This window comes from Gopherus evgoodei, chromosome 23 (assembly GCF_007399415.2).
Source record: "Gopherus evgoodei ecotype Sinaloan lineage chromosome 23, rGopEvg1_v1.p, whole genome shotgun sequence".
NCBI lineage: Eukaryota > Metazoa > Chordata > Testudines > Testudinidae > Gopherus > Gopherus evgoodei.
Window position 1 is genome coordinate 15,620,604 of NC_044344.1, and position 25,694 is coordinate 15,646,297.

Below are 25,694 nucleotides of genomic sequence, written 5' to 3' on the forward strand. Positions count from 1 at the left end.
GTTCGGAACTACATCTCCCAGCCTGCCCCGGGGCCGCTTCCGCCCTCTCCAGCCCAGGTAAGGCAGGGGTTCAGCAGCTGGAACTGCGCATGCTCCGTGCCAGCCCCCTCCCCGGGGAAGGGAGAGCAAAGCTGCTACTGCCGCCTCCGTGTGAGCCGGGCTCGGGCTGAGCCGCAGCTGCTCGCTGGGTCTGTAAGGGGGCTCGGCCGGGGGGGGGTTCCTCCAGCTGGGCCCCACCCTCTGGTAAGCCCACGGGGAGTGAGAGACCCCAGGGGGAGGGCGGGAAAGTGACTCTGCCCCGGGGAGCCTGGGAGAAGCCTCGGAGCTGCCTCCGCCCCATGAGCTGCACCAGGATCCGCCCCGGCCCCGCTTGGATGGGGGGGTGGAGTCTGGGGCCCGGTGGGGGGAGCGGGGCGGAGCCTGGGGCCCGGCGGGGGGCGGGGCGGTGTTTTAAACCGCTCGCGTTAGCAATATGCTACTCACCGCGTATTGCGCATGCTCAGTAACAGCTGCTGAAGCCGCTGCCCTTCCCTCTGCCCGTATCATCCGGAACGTTCCGCTGGGCGCTAGTGACAGGGGCTGGGAGGGGCGATGGGAACAGCGGGGTGTGTGGCCGGGGGCTGAATAGGGGGAGGGAATTGACTGGTCGGGGGGGGGTCAAGGACCTGGAGGCAGGGTTGGGGGGGCTAAATGGCAAAATCTGGACTGGGGGGGTGAGTCGGGGTTGCACAGGGGGGAAGATCATTGGGGTGGGAAATTTGAACTATTTCTGTGCAGCCAGGAAATCCCCATGGGGTGGGGGTAAGTTCACTGAATCCTTCCTTGTTTGTGCCACTTCCTCCCACACACACAGTCTTGTCAAGCTTTTTTCCCCTTTCTCTCGTTATCGTACGTGGCTATAAAATCCAGGGAGATCCCCCCCCCCCCCAGTGATCCGCTCTCTAATCTCCCCCGATATTGCCCTGCTCTCTCCATACTTCTCAAGGGTCCATTTAAAATCTCTCCGATGTGGCAGTTTTTCCCACCCATTTTATCTGCAGCGTTTTGTTCTTGTTTAGGTGGGAAATTGTTGCCCTGGGTCATTCCCCAGAACATGGTTGTCCCTGGTGTGGGGCTGGGATGAGATGCCCATTCCCTGCCAGGGCGGGGACGCGAAGAGCACGTGTCCCCCATGGAGACTGCCCAGACCCGTTTCCCAAACCCACCCAGTGACCCCAAACTACCAACACAGTTTCCCCCAGCCCTCAGTTGCCAGTCACTTGCCCATCACCTGCTGCTGCCCCCTTCCTTTGTCCAGGGAGCCTTCCAGCTCCAGCTCACCCCCCCCCTTGCCCTCTTAAATCAGCTCCTCAAAGGGCTCCTTGCTGCCCATGTGAATGGTGGCAGTGGGGAACCATCACTTTCTGTTTATGTTTTGGATAGTCTCATAAAATCCAGTCAAACAGTCCCCCTTTCCCTCTAGTTATTTAACAGCAACATAAAATCCCCTCAGATCTTGGTATTTTTCTCTCATTATCAATTGCTTACCTTGTGACACGTTTTCTCTGCAAATCTCAAAGACTGATATAAAATATCCTAAACATTTGCCCTACTTCTCTCTAGTTGTCTATTTCTAATTGAATATGCCTTGAGATTTTTTCCCCTGTCTCTCTAATGATAAAATACAAAGAAAATCTCAGATTTACACCTTTCCTCAGATTCTTGAACATGGATATAAAATGTTTGCAAATGTTGCCCATTTCTGCTCTATTCAATTATCAAATATTGATGTGACATACACTCAGATTTTACCTCATACCAACAACTGATATAAAATCCCTCCGATTTTACACTTTTCTCTCTATAATTGGCAAAAGTGGATCCAAAATGGCTCAGATTTCCACCCTTTCTCTTTCATTTCTGCACATTGATCTCAGAGCTCAGGATTTCCCTCTTTCTATGTCATTATCAAATATCAATAAAAAATCCTCTCGGTTTTGGGACTGTTCCCTGTGTTTCTAAATCCCAGCAACTTCTTCCTTCCAGTGAACCTGTTGCCCTGAATCATTCTTCATCCTGGATGTTGCAGAGGGTTAAATTGCCCAGTGATCATCTTTCCCCTCTCCTTGGAGAATCATTTCTTCCCCCCTTTATCTTTGTTAAAATGTTTGCCAAAGAAAGAGACCAGCCACATATTTAATACACATCAAAGCCAGAAGCCTCTCCCTGTTTGGGGATCAGTGGTTCCCAGCTGGTAACAGGAGAGTTGGCTGGACCCTTTTCTTTTCTCCAGCTGTCACAGGATGAGGAGGTCACTCTGAGTGCAGCGTGGGTCCAGAAGTATCCCAAACCCCATGACAAATGGCCTCTGTGAGGGGCTGCTTCCCACATTGCTAAGATATAGCCACCTTGGGATGGATCCATGGTGACCATTATTTGCTAGTGACAGGGCATGGACATGTCTTATCTTTCTGCCTGAAGGGCAGGCAGGGGTCCTAGGCAGGCAGTAGGAAAATCCCAGGCAGGCAGTGAGTTCCCAGTTGGGGTCCCCTTGGGGGCTGGCTGGTGGGGGCTCTTGGTAGGGGGAAACCTTTGGGATTCCTAGCCTGGCAGTGAAGATCTGGTGGTGGTTCTCTGGCTGGTGGGGCTCTGAAGGGTATCTGGGGTCTCTAGCCAGGGATTCTGGTGGTTGGGTCCCAGGGAATATCTGGTGGGACCCTGGCTGGGAGGTCTGGGTACTGGGGATGTTTGGGGGCCCCTGGATGGAGGCTCTGGGGGCTGCTACTAACCATGTTCCTTCTATCTCATCAGCTTGTGCCAGAATCCTGGCTCCAAGCACTGCCCGGCATTCGCCAGCCAGGCCCAGACACTGTGATAACTTTCTAGCCACTTACCAAACACTGTGAGGTGAAATCACAGATTTTTTTTTTCTCCCCTTTTGAAAACTGCAGGAACTTCTGGTTCCACTGGGAAAATTTGTGCCCCTCCCCCCCAAGTCCTTGTCCTAGATCTAGGGGGTGAGAGAGGTGGGAAGGGGGTCAGCACTGCCACACAATGGTCTCTTCCACAGCATTCTGGACTCATTCTGAAATCTGGTTTCATTGAGACCATGATAATCCAGAGTCACTGTATGGAAAGACAAGGAGTGACTCCAGATAGACAGTGGGGCAAATGAGATCAGCAATTCTCCCTGTGAGGAGGGGCTCTCATTAGCTGCTCTCCCCAGAGAGCTAAAGGAGGGAAGGTGCTCAAATGCTCTGTCCCTCTCTGCTCAGGATATTGGGGTTCAGCTTCCTGGGTCAGACGCTGCAGCCTCCATCGTGATCTGGGAGACCAGGCTTAGCAGCTGCTGCTCCCCCAGTGGGGGTTCTATGCTGGGAAGTGACCTTAATTAAAGCTTCTTCTCTGCCTGGCCCAGATGATGACTTTCTCCAGCTTGTACTAGCCCCTTGGGGCAGACCTGGGCAGACCTTTGTTAATACAAATTCTTTCAGTTAACTCCAAGTTAACTGAAAGACCTCTGAGAAAGTGCTGGGGACTAGCAAGAAAGTGACTTTACACAAACAGCCTCTCCTCCCATTAGCAGTTGCCAGGAGAAAATCCAGCCATGGAAGAGCAAAGCCCCCTGGAATGGAACTTTCCCAGCCAGAGGGGCAGGGAGAGAGGACAGGGGAAGGAGAGACTGAAAGGGGCAGTGGGAGAAATGAGTCGGTGGGGAGATTTCCAGTGAACAAGAAAAGGATCAGAGGAAAAGCCAGTTCCTCGCTCGATATTCCCCCTGCTGGGGTGTGACTGCCCTGGGCTCAGTGTCCGAGGGAATCCCCCAGAGTAACTCCTTTGGTTCTGCTCTTTTCTAGGCTTTGTGTTCAGAGACAAAGAGCAGGTCTAGCCTACCACCGGCTCGGCAGGTGGTGCTCTCCCGTCAACTCCAGTACTCCACTGCCTCAAGGGGCGAATGCGGACTCGATGGGTTAGCAGCAGCAGTCGGATGCTGCAGTAAGTCGATCTAAGGAAACCAACTTCAGCTACGCTATTCTCATAGCTGAAGTTGCGTATCTTAGATCAGCCTCCACCTCAGTTGTAGACCAGGGTTTTGTTATGGGATGGAGGGACGGAGAAGAGAGGTTAAAAATATCTCTCTGGGCTTAGCCTGGCAGGAGGGACCAGGATTACACTATAATAAAGAGATCAAGCATTTTCCCAGGATGGCAGAATCTAGGATGTCTGTCTGCAGGGAAAGGGCCTGGGGGAATTGTGATGTGAAACTAACTAAAACCTGTTCTGAAACCTCCACAATTGCCCTTCTCGCCCTGCCAAGCTTGCAGAATGAGGTCCATGTTTCACTCTAGCTCATTCCATCCTCTCATGGGACATAGGAGAGAAATGGCTGCAGTGGAGCCAGCTCAGGTAGGGATTACTGGGGGGTTGCTGGTGGGTTCCTGCTGGAGGGAGAGGAACAGCAAATACAGCAGAGATGGGAAGGTTTGCGTAGTCTGGTTTGGAGGTTGGAGCGGGGCAGGAAATGCACAGGATGGGGAAGGGAGGGGGACAGGTTGTGGCAAACCTGCTGGGAGTTGTTTAATAAATGGCATAGACTCTAGGAGCAGACTCATGAGATTAGGAGGTTGAAATGCCCTCAATTCTGGAACAGAAAATAACCCACCTACATGGGGCTAGGAAAACTGACCAATCTCCCGGTGCTGGAGCCTGACCCGACTCACCACTGGCTGCTGAGAGATATGAAGGTGGCACCTACCAGTCAGACATAGGGGAGATTCCCCTCCCTTCATACCCAGCTCCTCACAATGAGGAGGGTTGGGCTTCCTACCAGCGAGCTCTCCCTGAACCCTGCTAGGGGCTTCATCTCCTGTATCAGTCTGTGGCTAGTAGGTATGTGATGGATTTGCTGGGAGAGACAAGGGGCTCTTTGTTCATCCCCTCACCTGTATTTCCAGGATTCTCTGGTTGGGCTGGGGGTGGGACTCTGACTGTCATCCACCAGAGCTTCCATTTGATTGAAAGTGTGAGTGGTACAGCAGGTACTGAGTGTTGGACTCTTGCTCTTTCAGGGGCTGGTGACCTTCGAGGAGGTGGCTGTGTATTTCACCAGGGAAGAGGGGGCTCTGCTGGACCCCACTCAGAGAGCCCTCTACAGAGACGTCATGCAGGAGAACTATGAGAATGTGACCTCGCTGGGTAAGAATTCCCATCCCCTCTGTTCTTGGAAGGGGAAATGAAGAGAGATGGTTCATGCCACCCCCCAATGCCATATCCACTCTGCCCTGTTTCTGCATCACTGCAATATGCCAGTGACACACACACTAACAGAGACCCTTCCCTGCTGCAGAACACTTTTGGAACAGCGCACAGGATCAGTATCACACAGTGTCAAATATGTCGAGTTTGCCCAAGTAAAATTGGGGCTTAGGTCCAGCATAACGTAGGAACATAAGAATGTCCGTACTAAGTCAGAGCAAAGGTCTGTCTGCTCCAGTATCCTGTCCACTGACAGTGGCCAACTCCAGGTGCCCTGGAGTGAGTGAACCCAACAGGCAATCACCAAGTGATCTCTCTCCTGCCATCCATCACCCCCCTCTGACAAACAGAGCCTAAGGACACCATTCCCTACCCGTCCTGGCTAATAGCTATTAATGGAGTTAACCTCCATGAATTTTTCCAGTTCTCTTTTAAACCCTGTTTATATTCCTAGCCCTCACAACCTCCTCAGGCAAGTAGTCCCACTGGTTGACTGTGCGTTGTGTGAAGAAATACTTCCTTCTGTTTGTTCTAAACCTGTTTCCTATTAATTTCATTTGGTGATTCCTAGTCCTTGTGTTATGAGGAGTAAATAACACTTATTCACTTTCTCCATGCCAGTCATGATTTTATAGATCTCTCTCATATCCCCCCTTTCTCTTTTCCAAGCTGAAAAGTCCCAGTCTTTTTAATCTCACCTCATACAGAAGTTGTTCCATACCCCTAATCATCTTTTTGTCCTTTTCTGAACCTTTTCCAATTCCGATATATCTTCTTTGAGATGTGGAGACTACATCTGCATGCAGTATTCAAGATGTGGGCTTACCATGGATTCATAGAGAGAGAATATGATATTTTCTGTCTTTTATTATCTATCCCTTTCTTAATGATTCCCAACTTTTTGTTTGCTTTTTGACAGCCACTGAACGCTGAGTGGATGTTTACAGAGAACTATCCACAGTGACTCCAAGATCTCTCTTCAGTGGAAACAGATAATTTAGACCCCATCATTTTATATGTATAATTGAGATGGTTTTCCAATGGGCTGCACTATGTGCTATCCTGACATCTAGTACTGCTGAGATCCTACATTCAGTAATATCCCTGCCCTTCCTGTTCCCTTTCTCTACTGAGCCCCACCAGCCCGTGGTTACTGTTCCCAGCTTTCCCAGGACTCTCTCATTCTCTCTGGACCTCTGTCAGCAAGAAGCAGAGCCAGGGAGACTTGCCCTCTCTCTGGAGTCTTGGATTTCTGGCACATGGATTTACTTTCTGTGTTTTAGGAGCCTCTTTGAAATTGAGTGTCTGTGACATTAACTACAGTGCAGTCTGGACTGTTGAACAGCTGTGTCCCCTTGGTTCCCCTGGCTGGGGTGCCTTTTACACTGCTCTACTGTGAGAGCAGCCGCTCCTGGGCAGTTAACACACAGTGTCCAGCATGTAAAACTTGCTCCCAGTTTCACTGTATTGGGTGCTACTAGTCAGTGACTCCCGAATTACAGTACCGCACCTGAGAACCCCAGAAAATTCTCCAGTCCTAGACTTCCCCCAGAAATGTGCATCTTGTCCTGTCCAGCACACTACTGAACAATGCAAGCTCATATGAAATCTGTCATTTCATCACTGGAAAATGACTGCACCAGCCTTGTTATCCCAAATGGAGTTTCCAACACACTTGAATCCAGACACACTGGTTAGGTAAAACAATAAAACAAAATTAACTGCTGGAAAAAAAATCTTTTCAGTGACTGGCTAATGAGGCATAAAAGTCAGAATTGTTTACAAAAGAAATGCAAGAGAAAACACAAACTAACGTCCAAGTTAACAAGCTAAAATAGATTCAAAGCAAATGTTTCTCTCACCATGTGCTGAGACAGGCTGTCTTTCCTTTCAGCCAGGACTCTCCCTAACCTGCCCCTGCTGCCCAAGTTCAGTTCTTCAGGATTTGTCATAGGCAGAGGGAAAGAGGAGAGAGAGACTTTCCTCACCTCTTTTTATAATTCAGTCCTTTCTGTTAGAAACAGCTTCAGTTCTCAGCTGAGTGATGGTGCCAGGCTGTTTGTTGTAGATATGAGCTTCATGAGATAGAATGTAAATGTCTTCTTCACACCTTCCCCGTGCAGGAGAATGGTTGTTTGACCAGCTGTTTGCCTTGCTGTCTCTGAGGAACTGGTCTGTGGGTGTTCCCCAGAACTGTAACTTTTTGTAATATCATACAGGAAAATCTCATAACTTTACATGCAGTGTTGTTACACATTTTAACAGGAGGATAATATTCAGTAGATTATGCAATTTCAAGTGATACTTTACAAACAGTACTGTGTACAGAATTGATCATAATTTTCCAGAAGAGTGAACATAGGATTACAGACTGACACAGGGCCTGTCTGTGTGTGTTCCCAGCAGATATGTGGCTATTTCAATCCCTCCTAAGCAGAGTGTTCTGCATCTTCAAGGACCTGGGCAGCTGGTTCTGGGAATTCACTGGTTTACTAAGTGTGACACTGTCTGGAATTGTGAGACACTTTATATTATTATTACTTACCATTATGATAAAATTGCAATGAATTGTGCTAGATATGCCATGTTAGGTGTCAGGGAAAATGTTATAATTTTCCAAGTATGATCATTTTGGGCTTGGCTACACTTGAAACTCCAAAGCGCTGCCGCAGGAGTGCTCCCGTGGCAGGGCTTTGAAGTGCGACTGTGGTCGCAGCACCTGCACTGGGAGAGAGCTCTCCGAGCGCTGCAGGTACTCCATCTCCCCATGAGGATTAGCTTACAGCGCTGGGAGCCACGCTCCCAGCACTGGGGCTCTGTTTACACTGGCACTTTGCAGCGCTGTAACTTGCTGCGCTCAGGGGTGTGTTTTTTCACACCCCTGAGCGAGAAAGTTGTAGCGCTGTAAAGCGCCAGTGTAGCCAAGGCCTTTGTTTGTTTATATCACCTTTGTAGTGTGAGATGGAGATACATAGGGTATATCTGTATTCCGGACTGTGTTTCTGGGTGCCACCTCAGACATATTGGCATCAGCATTGCCTACCCTGTTTGATGGCCCATCCAGGATCATCAGCTGTACAATGAATCCATGGAAAGGATCAAGGGGATATATCTATTGAGTCATCAAAACATGCAGGGATATGCCTGTGTACTGAGAACTCCAAGGCTTTTCCATGCCCTGTGCTGTGAAGCTTGTGTTTGGGACACAGGAAGTACAAGCCACATAGCAAAAGGAATATAAAAGGCAGCTGCATCATCTGCATTTTGTCTTCAATCCCTCTTCCTACCTCTGGAGCCACTTCTCTACAAACCAACATAGGCCCCAACTCTGTGGGTGCTGTGCACCCACCGGGGAGCTCAGCTGTTGGCAACGCCAATCAGCTATTTAGCATGCTCAGCAGCCCTCAGCAGCTCTTTGGCTGGCTGTGGCCAATCAGCGGTTTGGTGCCAATGCCTGCCTATCAACTGTTTTCCCTGCAGCTGCTGTAGCTCCCAGCTCCACTGCAGGCGTGTGTGAGTCCTTTTAATTTTCAGGGCTTGGCAGCTTCTGGGCTGGGGATGGGGTGGGCAGCGTCTCGGCAGAGGGCTGGAGGGAGATGGCTGGGCAGCTTCTCGGCTTGCCTCAGGGGGCTGATGGGGGCAGTACGGGCTGGGGGGGAGTTTCTCAAGGACTGAGCCAGCCATTCTCAGCCCACCCTGGTGTCTCCCCCAGGACCTGTACTCCCCTCCAGCCAGCAGAAACCAGCAGGGGCTTCCTTAGTGCTGGGCAGGGGGACAAACCAGAAGACATTGCTCCTTTAAGAAAAGTTTGCCCTGGTGTCTGATGAGTGAACTTGGCCAGAGGCCAGCTGCTTGCACCCTCCCTGTGCTCCAGCCAGCCAGTTGGGTGCACCGAGCCATGGCCAAAGGTGAGAGGGGCTTCACTGCAGCCCTAGCCCCAGGTGCAAATGAGCAGCCCCCCTTCCCAACCTGGACCCTGCCTGTGCCCAGACTCTTCCCATGTGGGCTCTGGGAGCTCTCAACCCCTACGGTTCTGACCCAGGTCCCAGGGCTCTGCATCCATTCCCTCATGTGTGGGGGGACAAGAGGGGCCAGCACACCACCAGTGCTTGTAGCCATATCCTCCCTGTGGGCTCTTCTCCATGGCCAGCTCTCATGCTGGGAAAGTAACGCTTGCTCCCCTCAAAACTGTCTTCCCCCTCTCCTGCCCAGATCAAGCTTGGCTGAGGGGCTTTTCCTCCCTGAGAGGAAGTTTATCACTCCCCACGCCGATCAGCATCTGCGTCAGGAAAGACTGACTTCCTTCCCCTGGATCCATCCACCCCCCCATCTCCTCTTCCCTGGGAGCTGCATTCCTTTTGCTGCATTCACCCCTGTGTATGAGCTTCAAGTCAGGAGACGCTGCCCTGCTTCACCTTGGGATGCCTGAGCTTGTTTGTCTTCGGGGTGCTGGGCTGCTGCAGCCCAGGGGAGGAAGCAACCCCTCCCCCCGCACCTTTGACCATGATCCTAGTGGGGCTCCCTGCCCACAAAAGTTGCAGAGTGGGTGAGGGAGCCACTGAGTGAGCTTCGAAGTGGGGGTGGGCTGCAGCCTGGGGGACTGAGAGGAGCTGGAGTAACACAGCAGCCATAAAGCAGGATGAATAAATGGACCATTTCTATGCTGGGCTGTTGAATTCAATTTCTCTCTCTGGCTCAGGGTGGGCAGCTTCTGGGCTGGCCACAGTGGGTGGGGCTTGGGGGAAGATAGAACTGCTTTGAGTGCGTGGGTGGGAGCGGGCACTAAACAAAGGCACCAGGAGGTGAGGAGCAGAAAGAGAGAGAGATGGGAAACGGGACCCAGGTAGAGAACAAGAATTGGGAAACATCAGGAAGGGGAGATACCAGTTATAGACACACTTTCAATGAGTACACTGAAAGTGTATAAATATGCTGAAAATAGTCTCCCCTCAAAACTGGCAGAACACTCCTCCAGCACAAGAACCCTCGCCCTTAAGGCAGGAGGGAGTGGAAAGGAGTGAGCGGTAGGTAGGAGGCATTTAGGGCAGGGGGTCAGTAAGGAGGCAGCATTCAGGAGAGTCTAGGGGGATGGGGCAGGAAGAAGTACAGTGGGGGCAGGGCTTTGGAGAAGGGGGTGGAGCCAGGATGGGGCACCCACTGGCAAAACCAAAAGTCAGCACCTATGCAAACTGAAGCCTTGGACAAAGGACTGAGTGACCCATCCAAGCTGTGGCTGTGTTCCAAACAGACTTTCAAGCCGGCAACTTAGGAGTGCTGCTAAGAACCTGATATATAGATTTCTGAATGTTTATGACTGTCTTCCCATTTAACAACTTTCTTTCTGTTTCTGGTTTTCTTTCTCTTTCTTATCTAAACTTTTAGTTTAGATGCTAAAGTATTGTCTGGCATCATGGTATTTTCAGTAAGATCCAACCCCGTGCTGACTTGGTAATGTGGCTGACCCTTTGGGGTCAAAAGAACATTTCGTATATGTGCGCAGAGTTTTTAAATAACCTCTTACTGTACCAGACCTAGGTGCTGACTGGGAGTCAGAGAAGTGCAATGCAATAAAGGGGGCAGTGTGATTTCTTTTTTCAGCTTCTCAATAACCCGTGTGGGTGATCAGAAGCACAGTTTGTTTCTGGTCAGTGAGTTTAACGTCAGTGTTAACCACCAGTTTTGGGAGCGTCTGCTCTCCCTTTTTCAACCTGCCCTGACCTTGGCATTTTCAGTGAGGACTGCCCCAGGCACACCAAGTCACACTAAGCACTGAAGATAAATTAATAGAATGTTTTTTATGACCAAGTCTTAAGAAATCCACTGAACTCCTTTTGTTTTCTTTTATCTGAGCAGGGTTTCCAGTTTCCCAGCCTGATGTGATCTCCCAGCTGGAACAAGGGGAAAAGTCATGGGTCCTAGACCTCCAGGATTCAGAGGAAAGAGAGATCCTGAGAATTCCCTGCACAGGTGAGGAAACATTAAACCAACTCAGAATCTGTAAGTGCCTGAAGGAAACATCTGGAATGCCGTACAAGCCCTTGGGATGTCTCTCAGTTTATTATTGTCCCTAGGAGGAGTCATATCCTCAGGGTAAATATAGTTCATGGCTTCCTGTAGATCCTAGCAGACACCAGGCAGTAGCTTCCTCCATTCCCCTTGCAAATTTGAATGGGATGAGAAGGCTGAATTGATCCCCTCCTCTCTCCTATTTGGGGGAAGAGTTTGGAGGTGTTGAGTTCTTGATTTTTATTTGACCTCCCTCCAGCACTTGTTTTGGTTTGGTCATCCCTTTTCCATCCCTGTCTGAGGTTTCTGTCTCTATCACAGCAGGTGATGCAATAGTATGTGAGAAAGAGGAGCAGAATTCTCAGCAGGAAAATGTTGAGCAAGTGGATAAACACAGCGAATTATTGCAAAGATCAAAAAGAAAAGTGTCGAAGAGTCATGAGCAGGGAAAATCATGCGAGACTCAGCACACACCAGAAAGAGAGCAGGGAAACCAGCCAGGAGAGAAAATGGGTAAATTTATTTCCTGTCGGGGAGCTCAGAAGAGCATCAAGGAAACAACAACACAGCAGGAAATCCTCATAGGAAAGAGGGAAACTACATGCAGTGAGTGTGGGAAAAGCTTCACTCGAAGATCAACCCTTTCTGTTCATCAGAGAATCCACACAGGGGAGCGGCCCTATAAATGCCATGAATGTGGAAAATGCTTCACTCGAAGATCAGCCCTTTGTGATCATCAGAGAATCCACACAGGGGAGAGGCCCTATGAATGCAGTGAGTGTGGGAAAACCTTCACTCGCAGCTCACACCTTATTGCCCATCAAAGAATCCACACAGGGGAGCGGCCCTATAAATGCCATGAGTGTGGGAAAACCTTCTATTGCCACTCAAACCTTATTGCCCATCAAAAAATCCACACAGGGGAGTGGCCCTGTAAATGCAATGAGTGTGGGAAATACTTCACTGAGAGCTCAGCCCTTTCTGCACATCAGAGAATCCACATGGGGAAGACGCCCTTTGAATGCCTTGAGTGTGGGAAAACCTTCAGTCGCAGCTCACACCTTATTAGACATCAGACAGTCCACACAGGGGAGAGGCCCTATGAATGCAGTGAGTGTGGGAAAACCTTCAGTCGCAGCTCGCACCTTATTAGACATCAGACAGTCCACACAGGAGAGAGGCCCTATGAATGCAGTGAGTGTGGGAAAACCTTCAGTTTCAGCTCGCACCTTATTAGACATCAGACAGTCCACACGTGGGAGAGCCCCTATGAATGCAGTGAGTGTGGGAAAACCTTCAATCGCAGCTCGCACCTTATTAGGCATCAGAGATTCCACACAGGGGAGAGTCCCTTTGAATGCAGTGAGTGTGGGAAAACCTTCAGTTGCAGCTGGAACCTTATTAGGCATCAGAAAATCCACACAAGTGAGAGAACCTATGAAAGCAGTGAGTGTGGGTAAACCTTAGGGCCCAAAGAAATTTTGTCCAGCTCCACTTCCTAGTTCAGTGTGTCTCATTTACCGTTCCAGAAGATACCAGGGTTAGATTGAGAACAATCATCCTTCACCGTTTGGATCCAAAGAGAGAGTGCTTCATAGGACAGTCCTTCTCCGTAGATCCCAAACTGGCTGCCTGAATGGGTAACAAGGACTTTCAGGCTGTAGAAGTGATGGTAACCAATGAGGCAACAAATGTGTCAAGCTCCAATTTCAGACTTCTGGATACTCACATGTTGAGTCCTGATTCTAAGGTTTTGTGTCTGACTTTCTGGCTACACAGTAAAGCTGATGTTGGTGCTGCTGTAGCACTGCTGTTACAGATGCTCTCCACCAATGGGAGAAATCTCTTTCCTAGGACTTTATTAGTCCATCCCCCACAAGCGGCGGTGGCTATGTCGGCAGGCAAAGCTCTCCTGCTGATGTAGTGTTATTTCACAGGGGAGGAGAGTTGTGTAACTACAGTTCTCACCAATGTGTATTTTTCACACCCCTGAGCAATATAGTTACACCAATAAATGTCTTTAGTGTAGATTAGACCCTAGTTTTCTCGTTTTATGTATTTACATCACTTCTCCTCTACCACCTCCTACTTTGAAAGATTAAAAAGTGTGACAAGAGAGGTGTTTTTCCCCATGATGCAAACATTCCCATATAGGAAACCCCTTCCACCAACACACATGGCAAAAGAGCCAGAGATATATGAACTCACATGTAGTGTAAGGCGTTCTGGTAGAAAACCTCCCTCCAAAGGTTGGAGTGGGAGAATGTGTGTAAGAAAGAGTGTGTAAGAGAATATTGGCCCAGTATAGATTTAAATTTTTTGTATTTCAGATAGAAATTATTTTGCTTAGCTTCAAAGTTAATTTCTATTAAAAGGAAAACTACTCGATGAGACAAGTTTTATAACTTTTTACCCACTTAACCTGTAAGGGTCACTGAGTTCCCCACTTCTCTAATTTGCAAAGGAAAGGCCTGACGTCTGTCGTACGATGTGTCTAACAGGTAGGAAAGCTGTAATCGGTCAACCATCAATATCAAGGAAAAGGCTGGACTCCACTGCCTTTCATGTCTAAAAGCCGGCTAGAGGCTGATCTACAATGAAAAGCTATGTTGACATAGCCACATCTCTCAGGGGTGTGAAAAATCTACTCCACAGAGAAGTAGTTAAGGTGAGCCCCAGTGTAGACAGGGTTGGATTGGGTTGTCAGAAAAATACTTCCAGTGTTTGAAGTGTAGACATAGCCTTAGGGCTGGTCTACAGTACACGTTTTTTTCAGAATTAGCCGAGTTAATTCAAAATAAAACTGATTCCATCCACATGCCCAAATCTTTTTTTTTTTTTTCAATTGAAAGGGCTCTTTAATCTGGTTTCTGTAGTCCACCTCAGCAAGTAGAGTAGTGCTAAAATCGAGATTGCAGTTCTGGATTAGAGGTACTGTGGACACAATTTGACATTATTGGCATCCGGGAGCTATCCCAGAATGCTTCCTTGTGACCACTCTGGACAGCACTCTCAACTCCGATGCACTTGCCAGATAGGCAGTAAAAGCCCCGGGAATTTTGAATTTCATTTCCTGTTTGGCCACTGTGGTGAGCTCATCAGCACAGGTGACCATCAGGACAGTCCACCATCACAGGCGACCATGCAGAGTCAATCATCATTAGAGACCACTCAGTCCTGGATTCACAGATGAGCTCCAGCATGGTCTGAACAGGAGGTACTGGATCTCATCACATGTTGGGGAGACGAATCTGTTATGGGAGAACTACGTTCCAAAAAAAGAAACACCAATACACGTCTAACGCTGACCTCGGGAGCCAAAAAATCTTACTGTGTTATAGGTGAAACCACGTTATATTGAACTTGCTTTGATCCACCAGAATGTGCAGCCCCCCAACCCCACCCACCAACCCGCGGAGCCCTGCTTTACTGCGTTATATCCAAATTCATGTTATATTGGGTTGCATTATACTGGGTAGAGGTATATGTATGCTAAAGTCTCCACGGCCATGTCAGAAAGAGACTACTCCAGGGACACAGAGCAGTGTCATGTAAAAATCAAGGAGCTCAAGCAAGCATGTCAAAAAGCTAGGGAGGCGAATGGGCTCTCTGGGTCACACCCCCATACATGCTGCTTTTACCGTGAACTGCATGCAATTATGGGGGGTGATGCCACCACTACCCCACCATTGTCCATGGACACGTGCAAGTTGGGAGTTGCACAGAGGGAGAATGGCTTTTTGGAGGATGAAGAGGAGGAGGAGGACAGCACACAGGTCACAAGTGGGGAATCCGTTTTCCCCCATCAAGGTTCCATCCCCACTCTGAATTTTAGGGTACAGATGTGGGGACCTGAATTAAAGACCCCCTAAGTTTATTTACCAGCTTAGGTTAACAGTAAACTGCCACCACCAAGTGTATTCGAAATCTTAGGGGAGAGCCACTTGGAACTCTACCTTTCCCCAAATATCTCCCAAGTCCCTAACCCGTCCTTTTCTGGACAGCCTTGAGACTAATTCCCCCCCTAAGTCCCTACACCCCTTTTCCTGGGTAGGCTTGAGAGTATATTCTCACCAATTAGTCCTGGCAAACCAGGTGGCTGAACTTTGTGATTTTGTCCTCACCCATAACTATTTCACATTTGGGGACAATGTGTACCTTCAAGTCAGCGGCACTGCTATGGGTACTCACATGGCCCCACAGTATGCCAACATTTTTATGGCTGACTTAGAACAACGCTTCCTCGGCTCTCGTCCCCTAACGCCCCTACTCTACTTGCGCTACACTGATGACATCTTCATCATCTGGACCCATGGAAGAAAGCCCTTGAGGAATTCCACCAGGATTTCAAAAATTTCCATCCCACCGTCAACCTCAGCCTGGACCAATCCACACAAGAGCAGTATCAACAGGAAAGGGAGGAGGGAAGCTGAGAGACTCCATGCACTGCAGCTTGCTGTGAATGGAGAGCTGGCTGCTAGAAGGGGGTGGCGGTGTGAATGGGGAACAAGTGTGCCGAAAGAGTAGAAAGCTTTGCGCCAGGTAGCACCCTCAGAAGACTTCCCCAGACTGGCTTAGGGATGCCGATGTGACTTCTCCTGCCAGCCCCCAAAGAAGGAACTGGGTGGACTAAATGGACAGTGCCCCTCTCTTTCTGAAGCCTAGCAAGGGAGGTACGTGAATCCCACCAGAAGTTAAAATGTTAAGTAAGAGAGGGGAGGCTCTACTAGAGGACCTGGGCAGCTTCAGATACAGTACAGGAGGATTTTCACTTCTGAGCCATGAAAATAGAAATTTACTTTTCTTTTCCAGATTTATCTAATATTCAGAAAGGAAATCTAGCACCTGCCTTCCAGAAGTGAATATCCTCAACATTCAGGAGTGCTCAAGCTCAATTTGGGCAACTGTTACTTCATTTCTCCCAAATCAAATATGCTGATCCACTGTCATTTGCTGTATAAAAAGTAGGATACAATTGAGCAACAAATGCTGGGGTCTTCCCAGTGCTAACTAGGGCTGGAATTGCTATTTTCAACAGCCATTACCATTTTTATTTTATTTATTTTTTAGTTTTGTTTGTTTAAAGGAAGTGATATTGCACTGGCAAATTCCCCATAGAAACAAAAAATGGAACAAAAGAATAACAGAGGCACCTCAACTTTTCCTCATTTATGTAGGACAGTCTTATAAGACAGATCCAAACATCTTCCAATCACACAAGCTGAAAATTGTTCCACTTTACTGCAGTCCTGTATGTGTTCTGTGCACATCCACAATTCCTGCTGAATTCAGAAGTGCCCTGCTTTTGTGACGATACCACCTGATATGTTCAGCCTTTGTAATCAAAGCAGGTTCACATTTAGTAATTGGGTGGGAAGCCTCTCAGAAAGCGTTAGGTGCTGTAGGAGGTGTTGCTTATTCACTAGGTGATGTGAGACCTTCCTGTTATGCTAGTAAACCAGTGCCGCACAGAATGTACTTTGCTCCTAGAGTCTAGAATGGGGCCTTTGCTTCTATACACAGCCCATTAAAGACAATGAAAAGACTCTCACTCACTTCAACAGGCTTTGGACAGAACTGGTTATACTCAGGGTAACTCCACTGTCTTCACAGGGTTCTGGTCCCACAGCGGATGGGGGGCTTGTGAGCTTGTTGAAGAGCTGCTGCTCAGGGATGGGAACCTCCTGGCACGCCAGCTTCCAAAATGATTCAGGCTGCACTTTCTGCATGACTATGTGCTAGCTGAGGGGTGCGTGGGAATTGGTGGCCTCTGCTGCAGGTGATGGGCATCTCAGGTACTTAAAGCCATGTCCTAGAGAAGGGAAGTGCCTAACTGCAGAGTCTGCAGCTGCCTAGGGTCAGGGCTGAGGATTTAGAGTCCCTAGTGCTGCCATTGCAAGGTTCAAGCATGCTCAGCCTTGGAATTGCCACCCCCTCCTGCGGCTAGTAGCTGCAGCTGTTTAAGGCTGGCCTCTAGCAATTGGCTCCATGGCTATAGCCAGAGAAGCTACAAGTGGCTCTGTGACTGCTGGGGTCATTAAGCTACAGCAGCTAAAGACACTGGAGTTAACCTCAAGGAACATAGGTCAACAGCAGGAAAGGAATGTCGGGGGAGCAGGGAAGGGGGGAGCAGGTCAGGCTTGCAGAGGGAGCTTCCAGGTGGTTGGGGAGCATGTCCAAAGTAGAAAGGAAACAAGTATGGGGAGAGGTGGTGGTGACCAAGTAGCAGACTAGCATGTAGATGGGAGCAGAGGGGGAAAGGCTGGTGTCTTTAGATTCCTAAGGGCTAAGTCCTCACTTTGGGGAAATGGTGTTTGCAGGTGGCTTGCTCACATGGCAGGATGCGTGCTGTCATAAACAAATAAGAAAAGTTAATAGCACAGAAGTACTTTATATCTCTTTGACTGTAAAGGGTTAACAAGTTCAGTAAGCCTGGCTGTCACCTGACCAGAGGACCAATCAGAGGACAGGATACTTTCAAATCTTGAGGGAGGGAAGTTTGTGTGCTGTGATGTTAGTTTTGGTTGTTGTTCACTCTGGGGGCTCAGAGGGATCAGATGTGCAACCAGGTTTCTCTTCAATCTCCCTGATACAGTTTCTTATAGATCCAGAATAGTGAGTACGAGGTAGATAAAGCGAGCTAGGCTTCTGTTTGTTTTCTTTATTTGCAAATGTGTATTTGGTTGGAAGGAGTTCAAATGTGCATTTGTCTGAAAAGATTTTAATTTGTACTTGTATACTTAGGCTGGGAGAGTATTCCCTGTATCTATAGCTGAAAGACCCTGTATTTATTCCTTTTTTTTTTAAATTTACAAAGATAATTTTTACTGTTTTTTCTTTCTTTAATTAAAAGCTTTTCTTGTTTAAGAACCTAACTGTTTTTTTTATTCTGGTGAGACCCCAGGGGACTGGGTCTGGATTCACCAGGGAATTGGTGGGGAGAAAGGAGGGAAGAGGGGGAGAGAGGCTAATTTCTCTCTGTGTCAGGATTACTTTCTCTCTCAGGAAGAGTCTGGGAGGAGGAAAGAGAAGAAGGGAGGAAAGTGAATTGTCCTCTCTGTTTTGTGATTCAAGGAGTTTGAATCACAGTGATCTTCCACGGTAACCCAGGGAGGGGAAGTCTGGGAGAGGTAACGGTGGGGGAAAGGGTTTGCTTTCCTTGTGTTAAGATCCAGAGGTTCTGGGTCTTGCGGGGTCCCTGGGCAAGGTTTTTAGGGGACCAGAGTGTACCAGGCACTGGAATTCCTGGTTGGTGGCAGCACTACAGATTCTAAGCTGGTAATTGAGCTTAGAGGAATTCATGCTGGTACCCCACCTTTTGGACACTAAGGTTCAGAGTGGGGAATTATATCATGACATGGTGTGCAGCGTGTGGGATAGATAAATAGATAAGATAGAATCCAAAAGCCAGTGAGGTTTTTATTTCTCTCCCTGCTAGCTATCTGCAGGCAGACTGAGAGGTTTGGGTTTAGAAGCAAAAGCCAGTAAGATTTTTTCTTTCTCTTTTCCTGCTAGCTGTGTGTAAAGCAGGCTAGCGGAGATTGTTTTTAAAAGCAAAGGTCTGCAAGTTTTTTTGATCTCTCCCTTCTGAGTACTCTGAAGGCAAAGGCATTAGGGTTTAACAAGGATCTTTGTTAAACAAAGGGACTCCAGTTGTGAGTCACCATACACCAGCAAAACACATTTGCAAATGTATGGTTTTTTTTTCTTTCTAGCTCTGTCGGGAATAGCCAGGTAGAAGGAGTTAAAAAAAAAAAAGACTCTGTAGCTAAGCAACCTGAAGAAGGCAATGGAAAAGCAGCATTTGAAGCAGTAAACAGCAGAGGGCGCCCCAGCACAAGGAAGCCGGAAGTATGAATTCCAAGGAACGGGCAAAACTGGAGGCAGAGGTACAAATCAAAGACGCAAACCACAGGCGAGACATGGAAAAAAAAACTACAAGAGATGGAGCTGAGAGAAAGAGAAAGAGAGGCTGCCCACAGGAGAGAGTTGGAACTCCTGAGGGAGGCCCACCGGCAGGCCCTGGAATTAGAACAGGCTAAGCAGAAGAACGCGGCTGATCCTAGCAACCCTTCGCCAGTTATTGTTCCACATCCCAAGAAATTTCCCACCTACAAGGCAGGTGATGACACTGAGGCCTTCCTAGAAAATTTTGAAAGGACCTGCCATGGGTACAACATCTCTGAGGACCAGTACATGATAGAGCTGAGGCCACTGCTCAGTGGACCCTTAGCAGAGGTGGCGGCTGAAATGCCTAAGGAGAACATGAACAATTATAAACTTTTTCAAACCAAGGCCAGATACAGAAGGGGATAACACCTGAACATGCCCGTCAGCGGTTCAGAACCCTAAAATGGAACCCAGATATGTCATTCCCCCGACACGCCTACTACATTGCAAAGAATTATAATGCCTGGATATCAGGAGCCAATGTTAACTCTTTGGACGACATGCACCTCCTAATATAATTGGAACAGTTCTTAGAGGGTGTTCCTGAAGAAATAGAAAGGTACATCATAGATGGGAAGCCCAAAACAGTAATTGAGGCAGGGGAGATTGGAGCCAAATGGATGGAAGTGGCAGAAAAGAAAAAAGCTACTGTCAAGGGGAGCGACTACCCCAGGGGGCACACCAACAATAAACCCTATCACCGAGGGCAACCCAAGACCCCACCTACAACCCAAGGAAAGCCGCCGACTCCCTATTCTCTCACCTCACCAATCTTCAGTAACCCACCTCGACCCAGTGACCAGTCAGCTGGGCGATGCTTCAAGTGTAATGAACTGGGACATATAAAGGCCAACTGCCCCGAGAACCCCAACCGAGTGCAGTTCATTATATCTCCATCACTCCAAAGATCCCCAGGCCCAGATGCCTCTCAAATACCCTCAGAGCGAAGGGAAATTTTGAGAGTGGGCAGAAAGAAGGTTATCGCGTGGAGAGACACGAGGGCACAAGTGTCAGCTATCCACCAATCCTTAGTGGACCCCAAATTCATCAACCCAAAGGCCCAAGTGACAATTTACCCCTTCATGGCACAAGCTGTAAACTTGCCTACAGCTAAATTGCCTGTCTAGTACAAAGGCTGGTCAGGAATGTGGACTTTTGCAGTCTATAACAATTATCACATCCCCATGCTACTGGGGGAAGACTTGGCCAACCAGGTAAAGTGGGCCAAGAGGGTGGGAATGGTTACATGCAGCCAAGCCAGGCAAGCTTCCAGACCCATCCCTGTTCCTGAGCCGTCCACAGGGGCCCCGTGTGTGTTACCAGAGACCCAGACAGAGGTAGTGGACCCGGATCCCCTGCCAACGACTGCAACAGCCACAGTACTTCCAGTCCCAGACCCGGACCTGGAAATGCAACCAGCACCAGAACCATTGCCAGCACTGATGCCAGCGCTTGCAAACACATCTTCAACCCCAACGCCAGAGGGCGCCAGCGAGCTTGAACTGGCAGAAGCAGCAGACAACCATACCCAGGAGGCTCAACCAGAGCCTGAAATACCACCTGGTGCACCAGCGGAGAGCGGTTCACCAGCCACGAAAACAACCCCAGCACCTACATCGCTTTCCAAGGGACTAAGCCCAAGTCCACAGTCTAAGGAGGAACTGGTGTCTCCAGCCTCCAGGAAACCCTTCCAAACTGAGCAGGAAGCAGATGACAGCCTTCAGAAAGCTTGGGCGGCAGCACGGAGCACCCCACCGCCTCTCAGCTCTTCTAACCGATCCCGGTTTGTTATAGAACAAGGGCTTTTATATAAGGATACTCTTTCTGGTGGACACCGGGAAGACTGGCATCCACAAAAACAGTTGGTGGTTCCAACTAAATACCGGGGGAAGCTCTTAAACCTAGCCCGTGATCATCCCAGTGGCCATGCTGCGGTGAACAGAACCAAAGACCGGTTGGGGAAGTCCTTCCACTGGGAGGGGATGGGCAAGGATGTTGCCAAGTATGTCCGGTCTTGTGAGGTGTGCCAAAGAGTGGGAAAGCCCCAAGACCAGGTCAAGGCCCCTCTCCAGCCACTCCCCATAATAGAGGTCCCATTTCAGTGAGTAGCTGTGGATATTTTGGGTCCTTTCCCAAAAAAGACACCCAGAGGAAAGCAGTACATACTGACATTCGTGGACTTTGCTACCCGATGGCCAGAAGCAGTAGCTCTAGGCAACACCAGGACTAAAACTGTGTGCCAGGCCTTAACAGACATTTTTGCCAGGGTAGGTTGGCCCTCCGACATCCTTACGGATTCAGGGACTAATTTCCTGGCCAGGACCATGAAAGAACTGTGGGAAACTCATGGGGTGAATCACTTAGTTGCCACCCCGTACCACCATCAAACCAATGGCCTGGTGGAAAGGTTTAATGGAACTTTGGGGGCCATGATACATAAATTCGTGAATGAACATTCCAATGACTGGGATCTAGTGTTGCAGCAGTTGCTCTTTGCTTACAGGGCTGTACCACATCCCAGTTTAGGGTTCTCACTGTTTGAGCTTGTGTATGGCCACGAGGTTAAGAGGCCATTGCAGTTGGTGAAGCAGCAATGGGAGGGGTTTACGCCTTCTCCAGGGACTAATATTCTGGACTTTGTAAGCAACCTACAAAGCACCCTCCGACACTCTTTAGCCCTTGCTAAAGAGAACCTAAAGGATGCTCAGGAAGAGCAAAAGGCCTGGTATGATAGACATACCAGAGAGAGCTTTCCTTCAAGGTAGGAGATCAGGTTATGGTCTTAAAGGCGCAACAGGCCCATAAAATGGAAGCATCATGGGAAGGGCCATTCGCAGTCCAAGAGTGCCTAGGAGCTGTTAACTATCTCATAGCATTTCCCAATTCCTCCCTAAAGCCCCGAGTGAACCACGTTAATTCTCTCAAGCCCTTTTATTACAGAGACTTACAGGTTTGTCAGTTCACAGCCCAGGGAGGAGATGACGCTGAGTGGCTTGACGGTGTCTACGATAAAGGGAAAAGTAATGGTGGCGTGGGAGAGGTGACCCTCTCCACAACCGGGAAAGGTCTGCAGTGGCAACAGATCAAGAAGTTGATGCACTCTCCTGGGAAAGTTCCCTAAAATCAACTGGTTAAAAATTGTCCTTACAATGTGAAAAATCTTGTAGTTTTACTTAATTAGTGGCATACGTAAGGATGCATGTGTTTATTGTTCTGTTTATTTTAAAGTTCTAGGGAGAAATCACTGCCAGTGTACTTCCACACTGTGAGCGATTTGGGGGGCGTGTCATAAACAGATAAGTAAAGTTAATAGCACAGAAGTACTTTATATCTCTTTGACTGTAAAGGGTTAACAAGTTCAGTAAGCCTGGCTGTCACCTGACCAGAGGACCAATCAGAGGACAAGATACTTTCAAATCTTGAGGGAGGGAAGTTTGTGTGCTGTGCTGTTAGTTTTGGTTGTTGTTCACTCTGGGGGCTCAGAGGGATCAGATGTGCAACCAGGTTTCTCTTCAATCTCCCTGATACAGTTTCTTATAGATCCAGAATAGTGAGTACGAGGTAGATAAAGCGAGTTAGGCTTCTGTTTGTTTTCTTTATTTGCAAATGTGTATTTGGTTGGAAGGAGTTCAAATGTGCATTTGTCTGAAAAGATTTTAATTTGTACTTGTATACTTAGGCTGGGAGAGTATTCCCTGTATCTATAGCTGAAAGACCCTGTATTTATTCCTTTTTTTTTTAAATTTACAAAGATAATTTTTACTGTTTTTTCTTTCTTTAATTAAAAGCTTTTCTTGTTTAAGAACCTAATTGTTTTTTTATTCTGGTGAGACCCCAGGGGACTGGGTCTGGATTCACCAGGGAATTGGTGGGGAGAAAGGAGGGAAGGGGGGGAGAGAGGCTAATTTCTCTCTGTGTCAGGATAGTAGTAATAAGCTCGATAGTATTCATCACCATGCAATTTTGACAGGTTTCCACGCCCCTTTTAGGGCTTATGTCCCGCCTTCCCACTCCCCGTTTCGGTTGGCGCCGTCGGCCATTTTGAAAAAATGTGTGTGTGTGTTTGACTAGGGGAAGTGTATTAAATATCAGGGTGGATTAAGAGAAAAGTTAAATAATATTGAAAACTAGGTTTATAAAGGGGATTTACTACGTCAAACACTGTTTGTTAAGCACAGGATAAAAAAGGGCTTGAAACTATTCAATACCAATGTAGGTTAAGAGAAAAACATTATAAACTAAGTTTAAAAGGATAATTAAGTGATGCAAAACCTGTTTTGTAAGGACATAAGCAAAAACTATAAAGAAATACTTAAAAACTAGGTTTAAAAAAAATTAACCAAGGCAAATCCTGTTTGGGGTGCCCTGAGTAAAAAAGTGAATAAAAAGGGATTGAAACTATTGAATGCCAACATAGGTTAAGAAAAGCTTTTTAATATTAAAAGCAATACAGCTAGGTTTAAAAGGGGAATTGACTGAAGCAAAACCTGTTAAGTAAGCACATGGCCAAAAACTATAAAGGGGTACTAAGAAAAAGGCATTTAAAAACTAGGTTTAAAAGAAAATGTACTAAGGCAGTGTAATAAAAGTGAATAAAACGTATTAAAACCAGTCAATACCAATGTAGGTTAAGAAAAAACGAGGTTTAAAAGGAAAATTGACTGTTCGGTAAGCCCAGGGTAAAAACTCTATAAAAAAGTGGCTAAGAAAAATACAATAAAGCTCAGGGTAAAATTAAAAAATGTTTACCTTTGCAGTCTTTTTGTAAAACGAGCCCCCTTTGCAACGGGCAAAGATAGACAGCACACGATGGAATCAAAAAAAAAAGAGAGAAAACAACATTGGCGCCAAAGTGTGGCGCCGACGGCCATTTTGAAAAAGTGTGTGTGTGTGTGTTTGACTAGGGAAGGTATTGTGTGTGTATGTGCTTGTGTACATGGAGAGAAAAAGGTTGAAAGAAGAGTGTAAAGGGAAAAAAGAAGTTTGAGTAAGGTTTAGAGAAAAAAAGGAAATTTGAAAGAAGAGGTAAGTTATTGAAGAAAAGAGGCTGGTTATGAAAGAATAGAAAGAGAGAACTTTTTAAAAAAAGGAAATATTTGTTTTTGAAGGGCTAGTTTAAGAAAAAAGTTAAATAATATTGACAACTAGGTTGAAAAAGGGAAAGGCAAAACCTGTTTGGGAGGCCCAGGGTAAAAAAAGTGAATAAAAAGGCATTGAAACTATTGAATACCAATATAGGTTAAGCAAAAAGCATTACAAACATTAAAAACTAGGTTTAAAAGGGGAAATTTACTAAGGCAAAACCTGTTTAGTAAGCACATGGCCAAAAACTATAAAGGGGTACTAAGAAAAAAGCATTTAAAATGATTAAAAACTAGGTTTAAAAAGGGAATTGACTGAGGCAAAGCCTGTTTGGTAAGCACAGGGTAAAAAAGTGAGTAAAAAAGCATTGAAACTATTCAATACCAGTGTAGGTTAAGAAAAAAAGAGGTTTTTAGTGAGTTTGAGTAAGGGAGAGGATGGCAAAGGCTTAGTTTGGTAGGCAAGTAAATAATAGAAATTTTTGAGATAAATGTAAAAGGTGTATTAAATATCAGGGTGGGTTAAGAGAAAAGTTAAATAATATTGAAAACTAGGTTTATAAAGGGAATTTACTAAGGCAAAACCTGTTTGGTAAGCACAGGATAAAAAAGCATTGAAACTATTCAATACCAATATAGGTTAAGAAAAAAGCATTTAAAAACTAGGTTTAAAAAGGGAATTTACTACGGCGGAGCCTGTTTGGTAAGCACAGGGTAAAAAAAATGAATAAAAAAGCACTGAAACTATTCAATACCAGCGTAGATGAAAAAAAAGAAGAGCCCCCTTTGCAACGGGCAAAGATAGACAGCACACGATGGAATGAAAAAAAAGAAGGAAAACAACATTGGCGCCAAAGTGTGGCGCTGACGGCCATTTTGAAAAAGAGTGTGTGCGTGTATGTGTTTGACTATGGGGGAGTGTTGTGTATGTTTGTGCTTGGTGACATGAAGAGGAAAAGAGAGAATTATGAAAGAATAGGGGGGATAAAACTTAAAGAAAAAGGAAATATATTAAAAACTAGGTTGAAAAAGGGAAAGGCAAAACCTGTCTGAAAGGCCCAGGGTAAAAAAGGGAGTGAAAACTATTTAATACCGAGGTAGGTTAAAAATTTGCTAAAAAAGGCATTAAAAGTATTCAATACCAATGTAGGTTAAGAAAAAACGAGGTTTAAAAGGAAAATTGACAAAGGCAAAGCCTGTTTGGGAGGCCCTGGGTAAAAACTATTGACTACCCGTGTAGGTTAAAAAAAAAAACATTAAAAACTAGGTTTAAAAGGAAAATTGACTGTGTAGTAAGCACATGGCCAGTAAATTTAAAAGAAAAATTGCCTGTGCAGTAAGCACAGGGTAAAAACTCTATTAAAAAGTGGCTAAGAAAAATACAATAAAGCTCAGGGTAAAATAAGAGAAAATTTTTACCTT

The 25,694-nt window shown here is 47.0% G+C and overlaps 1 protein-coding gene and 1 long non-coding RNA gene across 2 annotated transcripts; both read left to right on the forward strand.

The window, feature by feature from the left end:
* The first annotated feature begins 262 nt into the window (after nt 1-262).
* On the forward strand, nt 263-5,089 carry LOC115639026. Its single transcript, XR_003997575.1, has 3 exons — nt 263-2,886; nt 3,837-4,386; nt 5,049-5,089. It is a non-coding gene; the product is annotated as an uncharacterized LOC115639026 (long non-coding RNA).
* A 58-nt stretch (nt 5,090-5,147) lies between these two features.
* LOC115639023 (zinc finger protein 551-like) lies at nt 5,148-13,276 on the forward strand. The gene is made up of 3 exons (XM_030541291.1): nt 5,148-5,175; nt 11,089-11,202; nt 11,563-13,276. The coding sequence occupies exon 3, from the start codon at nt 11,751-11,753 to the stop codon at nt 12,699-12,701; it is 951 nt and encodes a 316-aa protein (XP_030397151.1). The 5' UTR covers nt 5,148-5,175; nt 11,089-11,202; nt 11,563-11,750; the 3' UTR covers nt 12,702-13,276.
* The last annotated feature ends 12,418 nt before the right edge of the window (nt 13,277-25,694 follow it).

What these genes read in the sequence shown, in the direction of transcription:
- LOC115639023 (XM_030541291.1), top strand. Translation starts at nt 11,751, where the DNA reads ATGGGTAAATTTATTTCCTGTCGGGGAGCTCAGAAGAGCATCAAGGAA.